Source organism: Gobio gobio (genome assembly GCF_949357685.1).
Source record: "Gobio gobio genome assembly, chromosome: 22".
NCBI lineage: Eukaryota > Metazoa > Chordata > Actinopteri > Cypriniformes > Gobionidae > Gobio > Gobio gobio.
Window position 1 is genome coordinate 16,443,246 of NC_137118.1, and position 22,822 is coordinate 16,466,067.

Below are 22,822 nucleotides of genomic sequence, written 5' to 3' on the forward strand. Positions count from 1 at the left end.
TATTTTCAGGAATATTTAAAGAAAAGTTAACAGCATAATACTCCATACATGTCATATTCTAAAGAATATAACATATTACCTCAGTGTGGAGCACTGAAATATAATGGCTTTTCTCCCATCTCATATTTTTTTCTCCATCGCCATGTCCCCTTAGGAGCTCCATACTAATGGAATTTTATTTTTAGTAAAGTTTAGAAACGTTATCAATGTGGCAAGTAACAATAAAATATAGTAACATTAATATTCACCATAATCAACATAATATTAACCATTCAATTCTGAATTCTTTTTAGCTTAACAAAGATTAGCTAAATAAATCTAAAGTGGCTCTAAAAATAGTTTGTAAGCCACATTTTATTTGTATAAATGTAATTTCCATTGCAAAACTAAACATATACGTGGAGTTTATTTTAAAGGTCAATGGTCAAAACTAGGTCTGCTAAGTTTTAATTAAAATAAGAAATTATGTAGGCTATATATATTACTGTGCATCAGATCACTGGTCAGGTGCAAAACAGGTTGAGACATGCCGAAGGACAAAAAAAGTTTACCCCACTATGCAGTGTTTATTTTAAAAACACAACCTGAATGAATCTGTATTTTGTATTAAAACAAATCAACTCAGTTTCACCATGAAATGCTATTTGTGTTATAATTTTTAATGATTTGTCATGTGTTTGAGTATGACTATCATGTCTATGATTAGGTGGAGAACATGTGAAAACTTCTAAGAAAGGATTTGTTGAATTACGATTTCTAAATGGCAGCTATAATTATTATCTCAAAACAGATTGGAAATATCATGTTGGTGACTTGCTAACCTATATAGCTAAAAGGCCAGAGTGACTTTTTTCCAAAATGTGACCTTATGAGGCAAAGTAAGACATTAATTTAATCCAAATTACTTTGAAGAGTGTAAAACATAACCTCAAACTAAACACAACAACAAACCCATGTCCCAACTGCAGTGACATCAGATCTGTGAGCACAATCAATCATTTCCTTTACTAAGATGCCAAACACACACCAATTTGGAGAGGAAATGACCATTTACTTTTGAAAACACAAATTAACATCCACCCCATTCTTACACCAGTCACCGCTGAACACAATAAAGTAACGTCTGATCACAAAGTCAACAATGCAAGTCATTGAATGTGGGAATAATGCCACATCTGTGTGTCGGGCAAGAGGTGCCATCCAGCTGTTGGTAGGTAAACAGAGATGAGCCTGTTCCTCCAGAGCATGTGATGCCAGGCAGAATATAAAAAGCGGGATTCAAAGCACACCCTGGCATTGGGCACACTGAAATTTAGCACTTTGTTTCAAACTGTTCGGCATCCACCTCCGTCATCCGAGATGAGAACTGGTGTACCCATAATGCTCTTTGTTGCAGTGGCAGGTTTCCACAATGGTAAGATTACAATATGACAATATTTGTCTAGTTTATGTTTGCTGTTGTTGTTTTTTGTAATGGCAGATTTTGAACAAACATACACCGAAAAAAGTTGCTGCCTTAAATTTTTAAGTACAATCAACTTGGATTTTAAAGTCATTTCAACTTAAATTACCTTAAACTGACTTTAAATATTAGTTGAATCTTGTATAACAAAAAAAAGTTGAAAATTGCTTAACTTATAGCGATGTAAAAACATATGTTGTAATAACCTATTACTCACTGTAAAAATATGTTGTTGATTTAACTTAAAAAGGTAAGTGACCTGGTTGCCTAGAAACTCAAAATATTATGTTATCTGAACCACATTCATTATTTAAGTTATTATTTTAAGATAAAAAGTTGCGATAACAAAGTCTCTTTTTTAATCTCTATTTTTACTCTTTTATATACATATAAATAATATTTTATTATAGTATATTTTATGTTTATGTTATGAATATTTGGCTATGTTGATGTGGATGATTTAAATCAGTAATTGACAAAGTTATTTAAACAGCTGCATCGTTTCCAATTGTTTTGTTTTGCAATGATCTGTGCTTAGTTAACGTTAATATTTCAATTAATTTACGTCATTAAATAACATTTATTCATCCTGGATTAGCTGGCCAAATGAGACAACATTTTCTGTACACAATCCGCATGTGGAGTAGCCTATGAAAACTGTATGAGAGAAATCAAATGATAGCTGTTTACATGTTTGTGTTTGTAGCGATTTCAGCATCACTGGAATTTGATGGAAGCAATAAATCGCTCGAAGAGAGAGGTAAATAGGCTATATTCAGTTTTGCATGTTTTCCCCAATATACAGTCAAAGATTGAGAAAGACAAAAAAGAAATGTAAAACGAACACCCGTTGTCCATTTTGTCTGCCCTTAGAGTATGAAGAGAACTTCACGACAACACAGCCAGGTGGGTCAGTTTCTTCTGATATATACACATATTGCCAAAAGTATTGGGACACCCCTCCAAATCATTGAATTCAGGTGTTCCAATCACTTCCATTTTGGATGATTTCATCCTCCCAGCTTTGTGGGAACAGTTTGGGGATGGCCCCTTCCTGTTCCAACATGACTGTGCACCAGTGCACAAAGCAAGGTCAATAAAGACATGGATGAGCGAGTTTGGTGTGGAGGAACTTGACTGGCCTCCTGACCTCAACCTGACAGAACATTTTTGGGATGAATTAGAGCGGAGACTGCGAGCCAGGCCTTCTCGTCCAACATCAGTGCCTGACCTCACAAATGTGCTTCTAGAAGAATGGTCCAAAATTCCCATAAACACACTCCTAAACCTTGAGGAAATCCTTCCCAGAAGAGTTGTAGCTGTTATAGCTGCAAAGGGTGGGCCAACTCCATATTAAACCCTACGGATTAAGGATGTCATTAAAGTTAATGTGCATGTAAAGGTAGGCGTCCCAAAATGTTTGGCAATATAGTGTATATTCTGCTAGCTTAGTTTGCCTAGTGTAACCTCGTCATTTTGGAGGTCACTCACCACTGACTCAGCACTGATTTGATTTTTCACAGACACGCTCTTGTATATCTCGTGCACATTTACTTATCGCAGTGTGCTGAGATTCTCACGGGCTGACGTCATTTTATGTCTGTTTCCTCAGATGAGTCGGATTATGCGGCTGCTCATGTGAACGGTAGGCCTACAAATGGGGCAAATCAAAAGCTGATCAATTCAAATTGATGTGTGTTTACGGCCATTTACTCACTGTCAATATTCTTTGACTCAGTGACAGAAGATATCTTAAGACCGACTCATATGGGTGAGAAAAGCCTTGTTTTATTAGAATCTGAATCATCTGAAAATGTCCAAGTAAATAGGCCTATTTGTTTATTTCCAAATTTGTCTTGGAAACTTTAACAGATGCAGAGAAGGAGGCACTAACATACAATACAGGTAAAGGGAATGACTTTTTCAGAACTTTATTTCCTGGAAAGATACATTCAGTACAGAAGATGATGCATTGCAGGCAGCCTACAATAAATGTAATATATATGTATGTGTGTGTGTGTGTGTGTGTGTGTGTGTGTGTGTGTGTGTGTGTGTGTGTGTGTGTGTGTGTGTGTGTGTGTGTGTGTGTGTGTGTGTGTGTGTGTGTGTGTGTGTGTGTGTGTGTGTGTGTGTGTGTGTGTGTGTGTGTGTGTGTGTGTGTGTGATATAGATAGATATAGGCATATGTATATAAGATAAATATATATTAAATACTAAATGACGAATTAAATAGTTGATTATTGATAAAAATCACGTATGCATATTTGTGCTCATTAATTGCTTTTTACAGAGACAAAAGTGCTTCAGAAGAAAGATAGTGATGGTAAGATGACATTAATCTACTACCAATTAGGCCTATATAGTGTGTGTGTGTGTGTGTGTGTGTGTGTGTGTGTGTGTGTGTGTGTGTGTGTGTGTGTGTGTGTGTGTGTGTGTGTGTGTGTGTGTGTGTGTGTGTGTGTGTGTGTGTGTGTGTGTGTGTGTGTGTGTGTGTGTGTGTGTGTGTGTGTGTGTGTGTGTGTGTGTGTGTGTGTGTGTGTGTGTGTGTGTGTGTGTGTGTGTGTGTGTGTGTGTGTGTGTGTGTGTGTGTGTGTGTGTGTGAAAATGACAAGGTGTATAGTCACATTTGTTTATTTCCCTTTTTATTAATAATAACAGATGGAGAGACAGAGGCTCTAACAGTTGATAAAGGTAAAGGGTAAAATACTTTTTCAAAACTATATTTCCTGGAAAGATATGATTCAGTACAGAACATAATAGATTATGTATTGCAACATACATGTATATGGCACTTTCCGCAAATAGGGCCCAAAAATATATACGTTATGTTTAATACAAATAATTATCCTAGTGAAAAGGTTAAGATGCCAAACTAAATAGTTTATGAGCTGTTTTATTTTGTGTTCATTTTATATGAGATATACAATGTTGTGTGCAAAATCTGGGACACAAAAAATGTTTTTGGTCATTAAAATGAGTTATGAAATAATGTGAAAAAATATATAGCCTACATTTAATAATTAAAAAAAAACATATATATATATATATATATATATATATATATATATATATATATATATATATATATATATATATATATATATATATATATATATATATATATATATATATATATATATATATGTAAGATATTTGGATTAAAACATCCAAAAACCATTGGAACAATGCTATATAGATGTTTCCACGAATGTTTAAATAAGCAATTTTAAGTAGAGTCTTATTTAGTAGAAACCATGGAAACACTAGAGACGCTTTAATATATTATGTGTTTTATTAGACAGGTGAGCAACTGTTTGGATACATTCATTGACATCGAAAACGAATCATTATTATATACAGGTATCTCGGAGGCGGTCGTGTGTGGTATAATAAAATACTTTATGTTTTGAATAAGCGACCTCTAGCGGCGAAAAATGACATGTTGTGGCTTTAACTGTTCAGGAAGGTCATGACCTCTGAGGAGAGACAGGTCAAAATTACTGTGTTATGGTGGAGACACAAACATTTGATGTGTTTGAAAACTAGCTAAATTTCATACTAGGTTACTTTATGTTAGATAATAGTTTATGCTATAGTATTCAACTTGTTTTTTTTATTTTTAGAAAATTATGTTTGGAGTGTACCATATTTGCATCTCTCTGTTCAAAAGTTTTCACCTTTTAATTAAACCATTTAAACATTTATAATCTAGCAGTTAGGAGGTTAGTGTTTGCAGTTAATGTAATGAAATAAAATAAACAATAATACATGTTTAATAATGAAGTCAAGAACCTTCACACATGTCAGTAACGGTATAAAAACAATTTGTTCTTTAATTTTTCTTTCTTGTTTTTTGAAAACAAACTGTACTGAGGCACATGTGACGAAACACTTACGCAATGTTTGTTTTGACGTAGGAAAGCACACCGGAAGTGACGAGTCCGTAGGTACGTGTGGCGCGTTGGTAATCCATTCATCAACCACACGATGGCGACAGTGTCACTTACAGTGTACTTTGAAAAGAGATCATGTGAACTGACCGCGGTTTTGTGATTTTGTTTATTTAGATAAAGACTCCGAGGAAAACAGTCACAGTACGTATATTCATTAAAATGATAATGCAGTGCAAACAAAGACACCAGGAAAGCACTGTATATTATATAGGCCATGCCATGCATTTGTCGTCTTATTAACTTATCTTTCCTTATTTGATTTCTATGATTATCTAAGACGATTAATGGTGTGGCTAAACTGATGATTTATGTAAAGTTATGTAACACATGTCTCTTATTGCACAGCCTCTCAACAGAAGACAGGTAAACGCTTTTACATATTTGTATCCATAATTGAAGACTGTGTGTAATGATTGTATTCATGCATGTAATATGTATATCGCCAGTAACTGAATGGATGTTATTTTCTAGAGCCGAGTGAGCAGGCTGAAGAGAATGTGAGAAGTAATGGTGAGTTGTCTGTTAATTAAAGCTAATGAAATAAAAAAATAGAAATATATAGAAGAAAAAAAAAAGAATATATAAATGTTCTAGCCTCTTCGTACTCCATTAGGCGATGTTGAGGGCTGAAAATGTCAAATATATATCATGTTAAAAAATGCAAACATAAATTATATTTTCTTTAATGTGACCTTTCTTTCTAGAGGATCTTAATGATGAAGATTACCGAGAATACTACTAGTATTCCGCCAAGCGGAGTGTGTGAAGGGGCTGTGTGGAATCTGTAATATCTTTTAAACCTAAATGTCTTGTTTTATAAAGCATATTATTGCAAAATTGCTAACCTGTGTACCAGCCGGACAAAATCCACTGCATGTATTGTGATCTTTCGCAGAGTTTCAAAGATCACTGCTTTTTTTTAAATAAAGACAGTAAACACTGATGGCGTCCAGCATTCATGTAAATGCTGGCCTGCAGGTGGGTGTGATAACAGATGATTACATGGCTTCTTACAGGCAGCAGATGTAGGTGGTGTTAAACATATCTAGGACGGTTATCCAGGCCAGCGCTGTCTACAGTCCTTGGGTGCTCATTTGAGCTTTATTTATATCACCTGCATTGTCCCAGGTTATTTTTGGACCAACGATGCAACTTACTTCGAAATAAGGCATCTAAAAATATTGATGAGAGTTACAAAAATACAAACCGTAGAGTATTGTTTTACTAATGATTAACTGCAAGTTCAGTAACATTCATTACGTCATGTTGACCTACACACTTTTGTATGGAAGCTCGTTTCCGCCACTGAATTAAAAAAAAAGGGTAAATGCCAGACTTTCTCAGAAGTGCATGATATAAAGTCGCAATTATGAGGGGTTAAAAAAAGTATTTTCCCCTCAATTTTATTTTATAACTCGCAATTGCTCAGTTTATATCTTACACCCCTGAGAAAAGTCTGAATTGTAAGATAAAATTAGTATTTTTGTATTACGTTGCGGAAACAAGCTTCCATACTTTTGAATCCTAACATGGGAGGAAAAATAGTGAATGAGAAGGTAAAAAATTATTAGCATATTTGCTAAAATTATATGTATTATAATATTAATAGATAAATATGGCAGAAGGAATAATTCTCATTCATTGGTGAAATTAAACAGGCAAAGGCAGGTGATAATCAAAAAGACATTTTATTCTTTCATCCCCAAAGCGCAATGGACAAAATAAAACTTTTTTTTTTTCCCTCTTTGGTAACAAAATCAAAACAAACAAAAAAAAATATCCTTAAGGCAACTACAGCAACTATCCACGGTCTAAATGTGTTGAGATCATAACCAAATAACCACTCAGCAACACAGATCCTCACCTCCAGGAAAGAAATGGGGGGATCGTTCTACACGACTGCTACCTTTAGACCAACCCCTCTTTTAACACCACTGTCCCGCACCTAATAAATAGGGCAAGTCATTTGTGTTGCTGTAGGGGTTGCTACAGCAACCCAGTGTATAATATATACATGTTTGTATAGGTATACATTCCTCAGAAGTACTACAGAAGTAGGTCTACGAGAAGGCGAGCTCCACCATCCGACTAGATGCCATCAAACACCAATGGCCTCAAATCCAGCGCAATTAAACTTCAACTCACTTCATCAACGTTAAATTCACTGTGTCTGATATTTGTCCACAGCAAAGCAGGGAAAGAGGTTCATCGGTTGTTTTTAAACAAAGGACTTTATAACTCGCTAAATTTTCCAAAGGAGGATCTTTCTGCCCCTGGGCAGCATTACACTGGTAAAATGGAAGTTTGGGCACCTTAGTAACACTTCATCCAACAGCCATGGTGACAACACAAAGGGCCATAATCCACCGTATGGAGTTCAATTGTCTACAGCAAACATTCGAGGAACGCGAGAGTCGCCAATAGCATACTAACTACAGCAGAGCATTCTGCACATTCTGTGCTTTGAGGAAAAGCTGAAGCTTTGCAGTAGCTGCTGAGATGTTATCTGCAAGCACAGGTTGGTCCGTTATAGTTATTTGACGCTGGGCAAAGCAGAGCAAATATTAACAGATCAATTACAGTGGTGCAAAAACACCAAGATGAGTTTGATGTTCTATAACCCATTAATGAAGAGGACTAAAAGAATGATAACAGAACGGCTGGACTATAAATGTTTCTGGAGACTGCTTAGTTTACCAAAAGGCCCGTTTTGTAGTGTAACCTACAAAAGATCTAAAAATAAAACAAGACATCTTGAAAAGGACACTGAAATTGTATTAAGGAACATGATGTGAGCAACCAATTTTCTTTGTAAATCAACTCTCACAAGACTCTCCTAAAAATGTGAGTGTCTTAAGGCTCTATTTGTGAGTTATGTCAGGCCTGCTTAAGAAAAAGTGGAAAACTCATGCTTACCAAATGTATAGAAGGAAAACAGGAATCAATTGCTCTTCCCCAAATTCTTCACAGAAAAAACACTTTTCTAAGGAACTCAAATGACGAAAGTAATGAAAAATGCATGTCCAATGAAGGTTAATACTGCATTGTAATTGTTCTTTTACCTTAAAAAACCCTTTAGTTCTGTACATAATTACATAAAAAACAAAAAACATGGTGATTTGACATATGTACAAGAGGGAATTTAAATGGCAACCAGTCTAGTTATGAAGACATTTTCTTCCCCGGCCTATGGCATGTGACCTGGTGCACTGCAATGCACACAAATCATCAATACAGGCTAAAAATTATGCAACCAAGAATCACAGGCTCTATCGAAAGGGGCCTTTTTCATCCCCAACTCATCACAAGGATGACAGGAGGGAGGAAATTAGAGAGAGACATAGAAGGGAAGGTTGAGACATGCCCTCCACCTCTCTCTGGGGATTCTGGTTCGTCCTTGAGAGCAGAGCAAGAGGCAGTGAGGACTTTTAAGGCCTCACAGAATGACGTAGGTGAACAGGGCCATGATGGCTGCACTGATAAGGCCAGAGATGGGCACAGTGACAAACCAGGCCATGAAGATATTTCTAAACAGCCGCCAGTCCACCGCCTTCCTGGAGCGCAGCCAGCCGACAGACACCACTGACCCCACCTGAAAATGAAAAAAATTATACGCCCTCAATAACAAGCTGTAGTTTTCAATCTCATTCAAATAGTCTCCGACTAGGACTTGTTTTGCATCAGTATGTTTTGCATACAGGCCCATTTTACCTTGCAGTGTGTGGTGGAAACTGGAAGACCGATGTTGGAAGCGACCACAACAGTGACGGCTGACGCGAGCTCGATGCTGAAACCACTGAAATTCAACAAAGTATAGTTTAGGGAAGTCTGCCAATTGGGAGGTTTTGCTCTGTACAGTAGGTGCTGTCTAATATTACAACATGGGCATGTCTTTATACCTAGAAGGGGTGATGGGGGTCAGGTCCTTGCCCATGGTCTGGATGACTCGACGGCCCCAGACCCACAGACCGACACAGATGCCCACTCCTCCATACAGCAGCAACCAGATTGGAGTTGCTGCATTTGATACAACAGACCCACTCTCATAGACCAGCCACAGAGCAACCAGGGGACCAATTGCATTACTGAAAGCAAAAGAGATAATACATTCTCAAATATTGTTTTTAAAATCGGTGAACACAATTTTAAGCACTGTACAGTTCAATACATCTGCATTACCTGACATCATTTCCTCCGTGAGCAAAGGAGCCAAAACAGGCGGTGAGAATTTGCAGGAACTGGAAGAGCATTGACACCTCAGGTCTGTCAGCATCAGCTCTATCCTCCTCCAAAGAGCTATGACTGCTCCCAGCATCATCATCAACAATCTCCAAAGTGACCTCACCCTCGCCAAGGCCTTCAGGTGTACCACTCTCTGCCACTGCATTACAGTAACTTGTGTAGCTGTCCATGCGGACACGCTTCCTCTCCTGGGTGTTGGCTTTTTCCTTGTCTATGTCTTCAGGAGCATGGAACTCAGATTCTTTGTGCTTGATGTCTCCGTACATACCGATGATGGCCATAGTGTAGGAGGTGTAGCTGTTGTTGCGGCGGATGGGCCGGTCACCAGCTTCCCCCATGCAGTCTCCCACTTTTGCCAGATGGAGTTTGTGCAGCAGGTCCTTGTAGAGGCCGGAGTCCTTGTGAACTGTGTGGTACTGCGAGTAACCGTTGCTAGGAATGTGACTGGGGCCGTTGGTGAATTGAACGTGGGCCGTCCTCGGAGCTGCTGAAGACAGAATAAAGTCACATTGATCGTCAACAAAAACAGCAAGCGTATGTCATGATTGGCATGGCATGTGAGGAATCATGCCTTACACTTACCATTGGCCATCTCTGACTCTTTGCAGTCCTTTTGATCTGCGTCATCTGAATCTCCAATGTCAAAGGTGACCCTGCGCTCCTCTGAAGGAGGTGGGGAAGAGGGGGTGTTAGAGGACAGGGCACTGGACTCCTCAGGGACAGGTTTCAGGATGGGACTGTGAGCTTCATGCAGCTCCCTCTTCTCCATCAGAGGACTCTCAGAGGGACTGGAAGACTTTATTTTAGCTGTATATCAAAGAAGATAGATTAAAGATAATTGCTTGCTAGAAAATTAAGGTTTTTTTTCTTCTTTTTGTAAAGGCAGTAGTATTTTCATGCATTTAGAATTTTTAATATTACATATAATAAAACTAAATATTTTCGTATTCTTAAGCCACATTTTTGTTCATTTGCATTTATTTATTTATTCATATTTTACATTGTTTCTCAAAACATTTCCACGGACCGCTTAGCACTTCCTTGTGGCCCCCCCAGACCCTTAAAAAACTATTCTAATTTATTATAAAAATGTATAAACTTGTATACTATTAATTTTATCAGTCTACCTATCAATATTTTAAAAGATTGACATTCGGTAATATAAAAAAATTAAGAGCCAAGTTTGACTATTTGAGGGTTGAAGGCTTTATGGAATGCAAATATTTTACAATTTTTCAAATAATTATATTTAAATAAATAAATTGAGAATTAGTTAAGTAAAGGTGAATCTAAATCAATCATTTGTGATAAGTACAAAGGCTGGTAAGCACTTTACCCACTGGCAATTCACATGGCCATCACATGATCGCTCGATTCTATAAACTTTAAGAGGCAAACACTCTGTTTGCTTAGTCACTATAACCCTACATTTCAAGGACAGTCTGACATAACTCTGTCCATTGATCTGCTGAGTGGTGTCAAAGCACATTTATTCCATTTTAGTAGCAAAATCCACCTAAAATTGTAGCCATACACCTTAGCCCAACAAGACTGAGCTACTTCCGTCAACGCCTCAACTGGACCACGGCTATTCCAGTCACTAGCCAAAGACCAATTAGTGGATCACTATGACCCAATTAGGCTGTCAATACTCAGCCTACATATACATATATAGCTCTATATAGACAACACTAGACGACTTGGTTTGTTTATGTTGAACCATATTACAACAAACAGATTGTCTTAATCTAAAGCTGGTTTTTCCTGAAAGTGCAGTTGGTGTTAGAATGTTTTGCCTGGCTTTGTCTGTTATGTGATTTGATTATTAGAAAACATTGCCATCAAATTTCTGTTATGCTTATTACTGTATTTTTCAACTTTAGCTGTGCGAAAGGAAAGGTTCTTGGGTTCAACACAAATTTTAAATACAATTTTATGTATGTGATATGCAGTTAAGCCACAGAAAAATTATCTGAGCAAGGTAATAAATGTCAATACAGTATATAGTAGCTACAACACAAAAACTAATGCAATAAAACTGCTCACAAACCATTCTGCTTAAATTCAGTACTTTTGCACAGCATGTGCAAGGATACGCATGCTTTTTACACAAAGAAAAATCCAGAGTTGACAGAGTTTAACTTGTATTGAACCCAGAACATTCCTTTAAAGAGTATATCATCTTTCTAAGTGACTGATTAAAACTGCTGCCCACTGCCAGAATCTTTAATCTGTAGGGTATTATCCTCACAAACACCTGGTGCTAGGCCTAAGGCTAATAAATCTTGCATGTCCACAGATTACTATCCAGACTTTTATAGGGCCTGAAAATGTCTGATTTAAAGTGTGTACATATTTAAATAACAAACCTTCAAAAGTTGATGCACTGTTATATCTTCAAGTACAGTGCAACAAAACATCTGTAATGGGTCTGATGAAAACCCTTGAGGCACCCAACCCATTTAATATTTTTAGTAGTCTACTTGGCATCGGTTAATCTACCCAGTTGTTCAGTGGAAGTGACATTGTGCAACCACCAGATATGACTCCTAGTGCTATTGTGACTGATAACATTGTTTATTCTAACCTTGAAAATCATAAAATCAATTACAAAATTGAAAAATGGATACTTACATTCAATCTTCTTCTTGAGCCGAGGGCAGACAACAAACCAAACGAAGAGGCCAGTGGCCAGGCCAAAGCCGATGGAAATGAGCAGCACTTCCCACCATTTCAGATTATTGAATCCCAGCACTGCAGTCCCATCGTTCACGGGGGGGAAAGGGACCAAATGGGGTGTCGAGGGAGAGGAGGGAAGGAAAGGAAATATGCTTTTGAGACAACAGGCAGCATGTGCTACCAACAACACAAACAGCATTACAGAATAGACAGGAACATTGTGGAGTCCTGTTTGTTAGTAATGGTGTTGGAGTGGAATATTAATAAGATGCAAGAAGTGGATTCGCTGCATCCAGAGTTTGCTTGCACACCCTTTCTAAAAAAAAATGAAATGCATATTCAGAGAATACTACTTAGGCCACTGGCTCCCATTTATCATTTTCAGTTAGAAGACTATTATGAAGAGTTTAAGAAATGTACTTGATCCACTTGTTTAGGAGGCCATAGAAACGCGAACCAAAACAACCACTGCAACCAAGTGTCAAATATCCTTGTCACATTCAGAATGCAAGCACAAGGCTTGTCCTCTTACATAACACTTCAGGTGAGATGTGAGTGCAAACAGCAGCAACACAACATGTTGCAGTGACAAGACAGCGCACAAGGCCAACGTACCATGTTCAACAAATGTGGGTGCCTTAAAAGGATACTGCGGCAACACATCAACCCCCACCTCTTTGGGATGGACAAGTGGGGAAAAATGTGACCACTCCTGCAGAAAGGTTATATCTGAGCCAAGACTGCGGTGGTAGCTGCGGTAATAAAGAATGCGTGCTGCATGTTCAAGGAAGAGAGCTGGCTGAGCAAGTCGGCAATTTACAAATTCCCCATGGGGTCCAGAACCACAGACAATGAAAGTGTCAACAAAAGTTCATGGGACCAAAAAGGGCATTGGACAAATTTAGAGCAAGACTTTGTCCAAATGTTATGGAAAAAATTGCTTTGGAGCAGGGATGTGAAAAATAAACAGAAAGAGAGGTTGAGAGATAGAGGACAGGGAGCAGTGGGGCATATATTCCCGTGCCTTGCCACATGCACGTACTACTGCAGGACGCTGCAGGGCATGCCGTGCCGCTGTGTGCTTTGGTTATGCAACTCCAGCTCAATCTCAGGAGACAAGATTCAAAGAGAAGTGCCACAATCTTTAAAGAGAGCACTGAGGTACATAAGGGAGGAACAGCTGAACTTTCTAACACTCGAATGACTTCACAGCATCTAAAGGGACAGAACAGGTGTGGCCAGCGGAGGGGGTGAATGACAGACGGGGGTAAATTACGGAAATAAGAGAAAGGCCAACGAATGGGGCCCAGTTATCACTTATGGCTGGCTGGCACAGTTCCTGCTCAATATGTGACAAATGCAGCCCTGTGCATGTGGGTTAGGCAGGGAATGCATTCATGCTTGCATCAACGTAGTTGGACAAACAATCTCCCACAAAAGGGGAGCAGCCACACCACAACCATGCAGTGGGATGAATGAATGGAAGTGGATTCATTTCCTGCTTTACCTCACAATAAAATCTGCTATCCCATGGCCTTTATTACACAATAACATGGGTTGTTTTTCCAGACACATTCAAGCACTACACCTCATCCTGGTGACGCGCTGATGATGGTTTAGGAGTCATTGTGGGCAGGGCACTGGTATTTATGCCAATTACGGCAATTGTGGTCTTTGAACTTGTACGCATTTTGTGATAATTAACAGACAACATGAAATACTTTTATGGTGTAGTGCAGAGGTGGGTAGTAACGAATTACATTTACTTCGTTACATTTACTTGAGTACATTTTTTGGGTAACTTGTACTTTTAGAGTAGATTTAAAGATGGGTACTTTTACTCTTACTCAAGTAAATTTCTTGTGAAAAAACTGTACTTTTACTTAGTTACATTCGGTGGCGTTCCTCCGTTACTGTCAAATGGTAATAATTATATTATATATATTAAAATAAGTGAATATGACTTTCGCAAGTCTCGCGAAACTTTGGAGAGGCTGCTTCGCGAGAGGTTGCTACGCATCACCCGCTTATAATTAGCGCGCGTTTAGTCGGAAGATGTGTGTGAGCTACGGGAGGCAGATTGCCCGTGGCCTCAAGTTCAGTCTATGTTTTCACTCCAAGATGTCAAAAATAATAGTTTCATAATGCGATGCATGTTGTGTGCACCAAAACGAACTGACATCTCTCAGCATACAATAATTCCACCCTGAAAAGAGCGGTAAGTGTCACAATGATGCCTATATTTGAACACTATTAACGGTCATTTTGGTAACTATGGGAAATTTCCCCTTATTATAATACTATTTCACACACTGTCCGAGTGTTTTCCTCATATGCGCTCTTGTGCAAGCAATGAATCGTTTGAATCCTCCAAACAACACACGTCCACGAACAAACGTTCACATCTTCACATTTACATATCCTTTTCTTCACAAAACGAAACAAATTGAATAGCCTAATGTGACGTCTTGCATTTATACACAAATCCGGACAGACACTTGTCTGAAGTGTAGAAAATACACACAGATAAAAACGGTATTGTATTTTATTCCTACCTAAAGAATAGCCTATATACTTATAAAAATATAAGAACAAAGTATGTTTTAAGAAGAGCTCTAGTTAGCCCAGCACACCATTAATTTACACTGTTTATCCATTAATCACACACACACACACACACACACACACACACACACATATATATATATATATGTGTGTATATGTATATATATATATATATATATATATATATATATATATATATATATATATATATATATATATATATATATATATATATATATATATATGTATGTGTGTATATAAATGTATATGTATATATATATGTGTGTATATAAATGTATATGTATATATATATGTGTGTATATATATGTATATATATGTATGTATTATGTATGTGTGTGTGTTATATATATATATATATATATATATATATATATATATATATATATATATATGGTTCATTAGCTTACATTAGTTAACATGAACTAATAATGAACTGCACTTATTTATCTTTATGTTAATTTAAACATTTACTAATGCATTATTAAAATATTGTTAACATTAGTCAATGCACTGTGAACTAACATGAATAAACCATGAACAGCTGGATTTTTATGAACTAACGTTGACAAAGATTAACTAATGCTGAACAGAGGTGTTGTTCATGGTTAGTTCATGTTAACTAATACATTAACTAATGTTAACTAATATAACCTTATTGTAAAGTGTTACAGAGAGGTGTGTGAAAGCTCTCCAAGTAGCCTGAAATTCAGGGTTTTCGCTTATCAATCAGATCGAAAGTAACTAGTAACTAACTACTTGAGTAGTTTTCTCATCGAATACTTTTTTACTCTTACTCAAGTAAATATTACGATTGTTACTTTTACTTTTACTTGAGTAAATATTTCAGTAAGTACTTGTACTTTTACTTGAGTACAGATTTTGGCTACTCTACCCACCTCTGGTGTAGTGATATTCTAGCTTTGTAGCACTACCAGAATTTTGTTTGGTGTGAAGACAGATTGTTTTTTTTTTTACTCATGCCACCAAGTCTGGCATCCGCAAAGGAATCTGGTGCTTCAAACAAAACGTTCATTTTGACTCCGTAAACTGTTTTGAGTCATACAGACTAAGTCTGGCCAAATATAAAAACATACCATTTCAAATCCACAAAGTCTGTTATTGCTGCCATTTCGTGTTTGCTTTCTATCCCCAGGGCAACCAAAACACCCTACTGTCTGTTTTTCCAAAGAGGAAGCAGACCGGAAAACAAGCATAAAAGTACTGGGGGCGGGAGGGTGTAGCCAATCATTATGGCCCTCGTTATTAAAATTAAGAATATGAGTAATACAAAATAAGCCCTGAATAAAATAGACAACTTTTAAAATCTGAAAAGATTTTAAAACACTAGGCATTATACACTTTTTTGCAGAGAAAATTAGGCACAATACACTAAACGATTGTGTATCATAAACCAGGGGCCGGATTCACGATTTTCTTAAGACAAATTGTAAGGAACTCATAAGGATGTTCCTATGTGCAATTCTTGATAAATCTCAGCTCTCAGATCAAAAGTGTTCTATTTCCAACCTTATTTTTAAGTCTTGACAGGAGTTCGGCAATCTGTGCCATACTTTTAATGTGCAAGGTCCCTATGAGTCATTTTTGTAGCTTTGTTACAAAATTTCAATTCAGCAAAAAGTCACAATCACACATGATCATGACTGATCATTGTTTACATCATCTATTTTCTGACTTTTGGTGTCTAGTGTCAACTCCTCCAGATTGTAAATCGGGACAAAAGTCATGTCGTTTATTCCAGTCTTTAAGTATTGTCATTTTTTAGAACTAGCCAACTAATGAAAAAGGGGACATTTGAACAAATAATTATTTGCCTAGTACGCCTACTTCAGTCTCAAATGCTGAGGGCTGCTGGCATTAAAAACAGAAACAGGGTTTGTGTGTCATCAGTATTTTGCATGGGGAGAACTTTCCAGGCACTGTGGTTGCTGAATGACCGTATGTCTGTGTGCTGAAATTGGGGGTGGGTTATAGCACAGGATTAACAAATTTTGAGAGGCACCATGTTAGGGAAAGGGGATTTATTAGAAAAGGACCAGTGACTTGATGTGTATATCACAACCCAAATTAGTTTGAATGGGTTTCACCTTTTGTACAGTATGCGAGTTGGAATGTGTCGTCACCCTCGTACTGTACAAACAGTTAAAATAAAACCAGAAGAACAGGGAGTTCCAAGTACCAGCGCAAACACACCGCTTCAAGGAAACTCCACCTAGTCACTGACTGAATTTTTACAGGGCATGTGTGCCTGCCTTCAGCGCCTTTCAGAACACAAAGGAGGTTGATCAACGATTCATGACATGCTGCATGCCTCTCAACCCCCCAGACGAGTGCTGGTATTGTCCTGTCCTGTGAGAAGCTCTGGAATAACTGAACCTGAGTGAACTGCCTTAAACAGGTTGAGAGTGGGAGGAGTTAAGGGACTGTGTCTAGTGATCTGCGGCCTTTATAGCTAATCCAACAGCAGATGACATGACAAAGTTACTAAGTGTGGCTAAAGATCAAGATAAGCCTATGTTAAGATGGCTCTGTTACTATGTTGACCTGTATTGTGAGTGAGACTGTGAGAGGATACTTGTCCTTGTCCTTGCGTTCAGACAACTCGCATGACGTGTGTCAGCTGATGAATTTGGCTTAAGAGAAACCTCATTCTAATTGATTCAGAGTCCTGAAGTGACATGGCAATTATTAAGTGGGCTCTAGAGGACAGCCTTTTCATTTTGAGAGACTTAAAATCTTTAAAGTCATTAGAAACTATACTCAGTGTGTCAGATGAAAACCACAAGGCATTATCTGAAGTCAAAAGTTTTGTATTAAACTTAATCTTATTCTAATATTTGAGTACTTAACTCAGAAACGTTCTTCAAAAAGCACACTGGCATCTCGTAACTAACTCGTAAAACTATAGACTTGGTGTATTAGGGTGTCTAAGGCAGAATGCATGTGTGCTGCTATGTGCATGTGTGTATGCTGCACCTTCTTGTGCCTATGTAATGAGCACCCGCCTGGAGTGCACATGTGTACACACTCCTAGGCTGCATATCACGTCATACTCTGGCCTGTAGCCTTCATTTAATGGCCCAGGCCAGTTGACTTCTTGAATTGTTGAGCCCTGTGGGTAAAAGGAAACAAAAAGGAGCAGAAGTTGCTCATTTAATAAGGTTTCAATTTGATAGGTAAAATTATTCAGAGCTCAACAGTTAACAGCACCCAAAAATGCAGTGCTTTCTCTACTGAGGCTGACGTTCTTTCTGATGGGCATGAATTCTTTATTCCACTGTTTTTTCTCTACTATGATGGAGAAGGAAAAAACACTGACTGAGGTCATGAATACAGACACCACATGTCCATGTCATGAGTGCTCCACTGAGTTCTCCAGAGCCCACTGGTTAAACACTGCTTTGCCTCATGTACTGTAAACACAGTCTGGGCATCTGGTTAGGCTGTTAATGGGCATGAAAAGGGCAGAAATACAGCAATACTCACAAGGTGCTCCAGTAAACATTATGGAGAACAGGTTGATTCCCATTGTAACAGCATAGAAGAATGGCAGGGCCCTCAGACCATTGGGCACTGGATCCTTCTGTAAAGGACAAAATAAACTCTTAGCCAACACCCAGCCTTGGTGTGATATATCATTCTCATTCAACATCCAAGTAACTCAGTAAGACCAAAATGGAAAGATTAGATCGTTTTATTTACCTTTTGTAAGATGAACATGCGAACAAAGTAGAAAAGAATGGCGGACATGATTCCAGAAAGGAGAGGCGAGAGGAACCACGAAGCAACTGTAAGGGAACAAAGAAAAATGAACAATAAGGAAACTAACAAACATCCAGTTTCTTGACAACAGTATTAATCTTATAAGTTCAATGACAAATTAATTGTCTTTGTGAATGCAGCTGACTCACCAATTCGAAGAATCTCCAGCCATTTGACTCCCTGCTGACCTCTGGCAACCAGTGAAAAGCCAATGGTAGCGCCCACGATGCAATGGGTCCCAGAAATAGGAAGCTTCAGAAAAGAAGCAGCCAACTGCCACACAGCAGAGCCTGATGGTTGTGGGGGGGAAAGGACACTCAAAAAGAGAAACCTCAAACTGTGTATATAAATCAGTAATAATATATAATGTACAAGCACTTCATAAGCTACTCACCAAACATAGCGCTGACTGAGCCAGCCATCAACACATGCTCTGAGCCGTTGTACATTGTCACGTCGATAATGCCTTTGCGGATGGTCTCGCTGACCTTGGCTCCAAGCAGCACAGAGCCCAGCGTCTCAAAGATAGTAGCAAGAATACAGGCCTGCCTAAGAGTAACTACACCTGAACCTACTGCCGTACCAAACGAGTTGGCAACGTCATTAGCACCCACTGAAAAGGCCAGGATAAACGCTATGATGAAGCCTACGATTAGGAGCCATAGATAATCTGCCGTATTGACATGAGCAAACGCGGCAAGGGTGCTCATAATCGTTATCGTGGCCAGAGTTGTCGATACCATTGTGCGCAGATAGTTTTCAAGTTATACGGGGGGAAAAAATTACTTCACAATCTTACAGGTAAGAGAACCAAATATGTATAAATAATTCAAGCAGCAGCACACAGGATATTTTATCCCCAGAAAATTGAGGTACTAATGTTTCTAAATCGGTTTTCTGCCTCAGACCTACCTTCACCCTTCACTAAACCAGCAAATCAAAGCAATCCAGACACCGGAGAAAGAATCTGCACTGCTCTGCTCTAAACTGATATGTGACGTTAAGGGAGAGGGTGGAGTGAGGGCCTATTGCTATCCTCTGAATAGACTAGATCTGTTACGGTTTGTTTTGGCTTGGGCAATTAGGCAGACAGAGCGGACATCCATTGTGCAACAGACACGATGGGTGAATGGTAGCTCATTCCTGAAAAAAAAAAAGAGAGGAGAAAGTGGGAAGGTTCCCGTGTTACGCAACAATTTCACTGCAGAGGGGCCACACAAGTCTAACTATATTTTATATTATTTTTTCTAACTCTATACTTTATTAGCCAGAGGGGAGCTGAAAGTCTCAAGAAAACTCTTTCACAGTACAAAAAAGTGGGCACATCGAGAAAAGACAAAAAAAACACCTGTATTTAAAATACACATATATCTATATGGCATCTGCTTATGCATGAACTAAACCCAATGTTCATATGTTACCATGGACCACAAAATCAGTGATAAGGGTCCATTTTTTTATATTTAGATTTCTCATCATCTGAAAGCTGAATAAATAAGCTTTCTATTAATGTATGGTTTGTTAAGATAGATGTATCGTCCAAATAGTGTCCTATTTGAAAACCTATAATCTGAGGGTGCAAACAAATGTATATTGAGAAAATCGTCTTTAAAGTTGTCCAAATGAAGTCCTAAGCAACGCATATTACTAATACTAAACTACAAAATATCTTCTTAGAACATGATCTATACTTAATATCCTAATGATTTTTTGCATAAAAGACAACAACAAAAAAATCGATCATTTCGACCCATACAATGTATTGTTAGCTATTGCCACAAATATACCCGTGCAACTTATGACTGGTTTTGTGGTCCAGGGTCACATCAAATTATAGTATAACATTGTTTTAAAGTAATGAAATGCAGCACCAAAAAAAGCCAATCCGACCTGTTTGTTTTACAAGCCCGAGAAGGCACTAACACTTTGATTAATATTTTAAGCAATGTGACAACAAACAGCAACTGGCATTCAAATTAAGCTGCCAGTACATCCGTGTCATGTGGTTTTCCAGCACATTCCTGCAATGCAGCCTTTATTGGCAAAGAAAACGCAGAAAATAAAATGATGAAATGCGTCTGACTGGCACTTGTGGGGCTGTTTCAACCAGCTCGCGCTAGACACGCACTTCCTCGCTAACGTTAGCTTGAGGAAACAAATCACTCACGAACAACCCTAAATCGTCAGCTCTCAACTCGGTATAGCTTCGCTGACATTAACATGAAAATGAAATGGTACACTACTTGCATAAACGAATATGGTAAGGCTTTTTAGGCTAACAAGGCGACATTCGTGTCGTCTGTGCGCGCCGGGTGTCCTTTCCGCACTACACGTGTCGTCATTCATTCACACCCGCTAACAGCTAATATGACGTTATAAATCAGAAGTACTTTGTTAAACGCATACCAAAATAGCCACAAAAGAAATATGGTATACATGTAAACAACATATATCAGTGACAGCATATCATTTTCTAATCGTAAAGAGTCGTGTGATTTATTTTCCCACATTCGACCACCGCGAGTCAGCTGACAAAGCCACGAGCTCGCGCTCATTTTAACCGTTCACAAATTAGCAAAGAAAAAACGTCGACGAGAAAGTACGACAAATACCACTCAGTACTTACTAGAATAAGAAAAAATATATATATTTTACTCACCACTTAAAAGAAATTGTCGATAAAAATCGATTTAGATATTTTTGACACAGCAGCCCGCCCAGTCAACTTCCCGTAACGTTAGATGCTTTCCGCGCGCGCGGGGTAAAAAATAATAAATTATCTCGCTCTTTCTTAAGCTATAACGTCGGGTGAATAAAGTAAAATCAGAGCTTAAAGCGAAAAACAAGACGCTGCTGGTTGTTTTGAGTCCTTGGTTAAATAAAAAAATTCCCAATAAACCGCTTTTAGCCGGCTTCAGAAGATGAGTTCCTGCTTGTCCACGCAAGACTGTGAAGGCGGGGCCGTCTTCGGTTGATGGTGGCGTCAAACAATAAACTCCGCCCTCTGTCCTTATTTGGCGATGTCGGCAAAAAAAACGAGTATTTCTTTTTTTCAAGGAAAATTTTTCCTTTTTTTCTAGGCTACTACTCTGTAAATGTATAATCTGGAAAATGACTGGTTGCTGCTTTTGCATTTCAAATAAAGAGATATTCAACATCTACCCCACAAATACTTTGCTTTAGATGTTTACAGATGCTGGAAAAAAATATTTTTTTATTTTTTATAAATCTATAAAAAGTATTTGTTTGTTTTAGGCCTGGTTTCACAGAGGGCTTTTATAAACGTATCTTAGGGGGAAAAAAACATTACAATGGTTATTTTAAGATATGACAGTGCACGTTGCTTCCAGTTAAACCAGCTAAATTTGCATTTTAGTCTGGGACTACGCCTAAACCTCTGTGAAACCGGGGTTTAGAGTTTTAAGCTATATATTTACATATTTAAATTATATATTTTATGTAATATATTTACATTTTGACTCTACAAATTATTGAAGTAAACTGACTGTTAAAGACGTGTGTGTGTGTGTGTGTGTGTGTGTGTGTGTGTGTGTGTGTGTGTGTGTGTGTGTGTGTGTGTGTGTGTGTGTGTGTGTGTGTGTGTGTGTGTGTGTGTGTGTGTGTGTGTGTGTGTGTGTGTGTGTGTGTGTGTGTGTGTGTGTGTGTGTGTGTGTGTGTGTGTGTGTGTGTGTGTGTGTGTGTGTGTGTGTGTGTGTGTGTGTGTGTGTGTGTGTGTGTGTGTGTGTGTGTGTGTGTGTGTGTGTGTGTGTGTGTGTGTGTGTGTGTGTACGTACATACACTTATTGTATACTGTATATACAAACAAATTCAAATAGCAGGTTTGGAATTACATATAGGCCTAAAGGTAAAACTGGCCTAAATTGTTGTCTGTTGGAGATGAAGATGATTAATGGTCATGTGTTTCAAATTTCAAAGGCGTTTCCTGTAGTTGCATCCCCTCTAATTCCTCTATGTTATAATAACCATGGGATAGATAGTAGATTTAAGAGAAGCTTTGAGGAGCTATGCTAGAACTCCCCCGTGTGGCCACTACCATTCCTGTTCCAGGAGTATGTATATTTCAAAAAGGGCATTTATTGCCCATGTTAAGAAAGAAAGA

At 38.1% G+C, this 22,822-nt stretch overlaps 1 protein-coding gene across 2 annotated transcripts; it reads right to left on the reverse strand.

The window, feature by feature from the left end:
- Positions 1–7,085: 7,085 nt before the first annotated feature.
- On the reverse strand, positions 7,086–21,657 carry slc20a1b (solute carrier family 20 member 1b). Of its 2 annotated transcripts, none has more exons than XM_079803855.1 (11): positions 21,362–21,657; positions 19,097–19,845; positions 18,852–18,992; positions 18,643–18,728; positions 18,427–18,523; positions 12,292–12,411; positions 10,240–10,464; positions 9,595–10,144; positions 9,315–9,500; positions 9,127–9,211; positions 7,086–9,007 (listed from the first exon to the last, which is right to left on the reverse strand). In XM_079803855.1, the coding sequence occupies exons 2-11, from the start codon at positions 19,443–19,445 to the stop codon at positions 8,852–8,854; spliced, it is 1,995 nt and encodes a 664-aa protein (XP_079659981.1). In that variant the 5' UTR covers positions 19,446–19,845; positions 21,362–21,657; the 3' UTR covers positions 7,086–8,851. The 2 variants fall into 2 exon arrangements, with proteins under 2 accessions (XP_079659981.1, XP_079659982.1); XM_079803856.1 differs by having other exon boundaries at positions 9,595–10,141; positions 21,362–21,650.
- Between the last annotated feature and the right edge of the window lie 1,165 nt (positions 21,658–22,822).

Bases quoted from the DNA above. Each gene is read 5' to 3' on its own strand.
- slc20a1b (XM_079803855.1), bottom strand. From the start codon at position 19,445: ATGGTATCGACAACTCTGGCCACGATAACGATTATGAGCACCCTTGCC. The intron at 10,145-10,239 runs GTAAGTGTAAGG...TTCTGTCTTCAG, and splicing joins AGAGTCAGAGATGGCCAATG to CAGCTCCGAGGACGGCCCAC. The intron at 9,501-9,594 runs GTAATGCAGATG...TTTTGCTTTCAG, and splicing joins CACGGAGGAAATGATGTCAG to TAATGCAATTGGTCCCCTGG.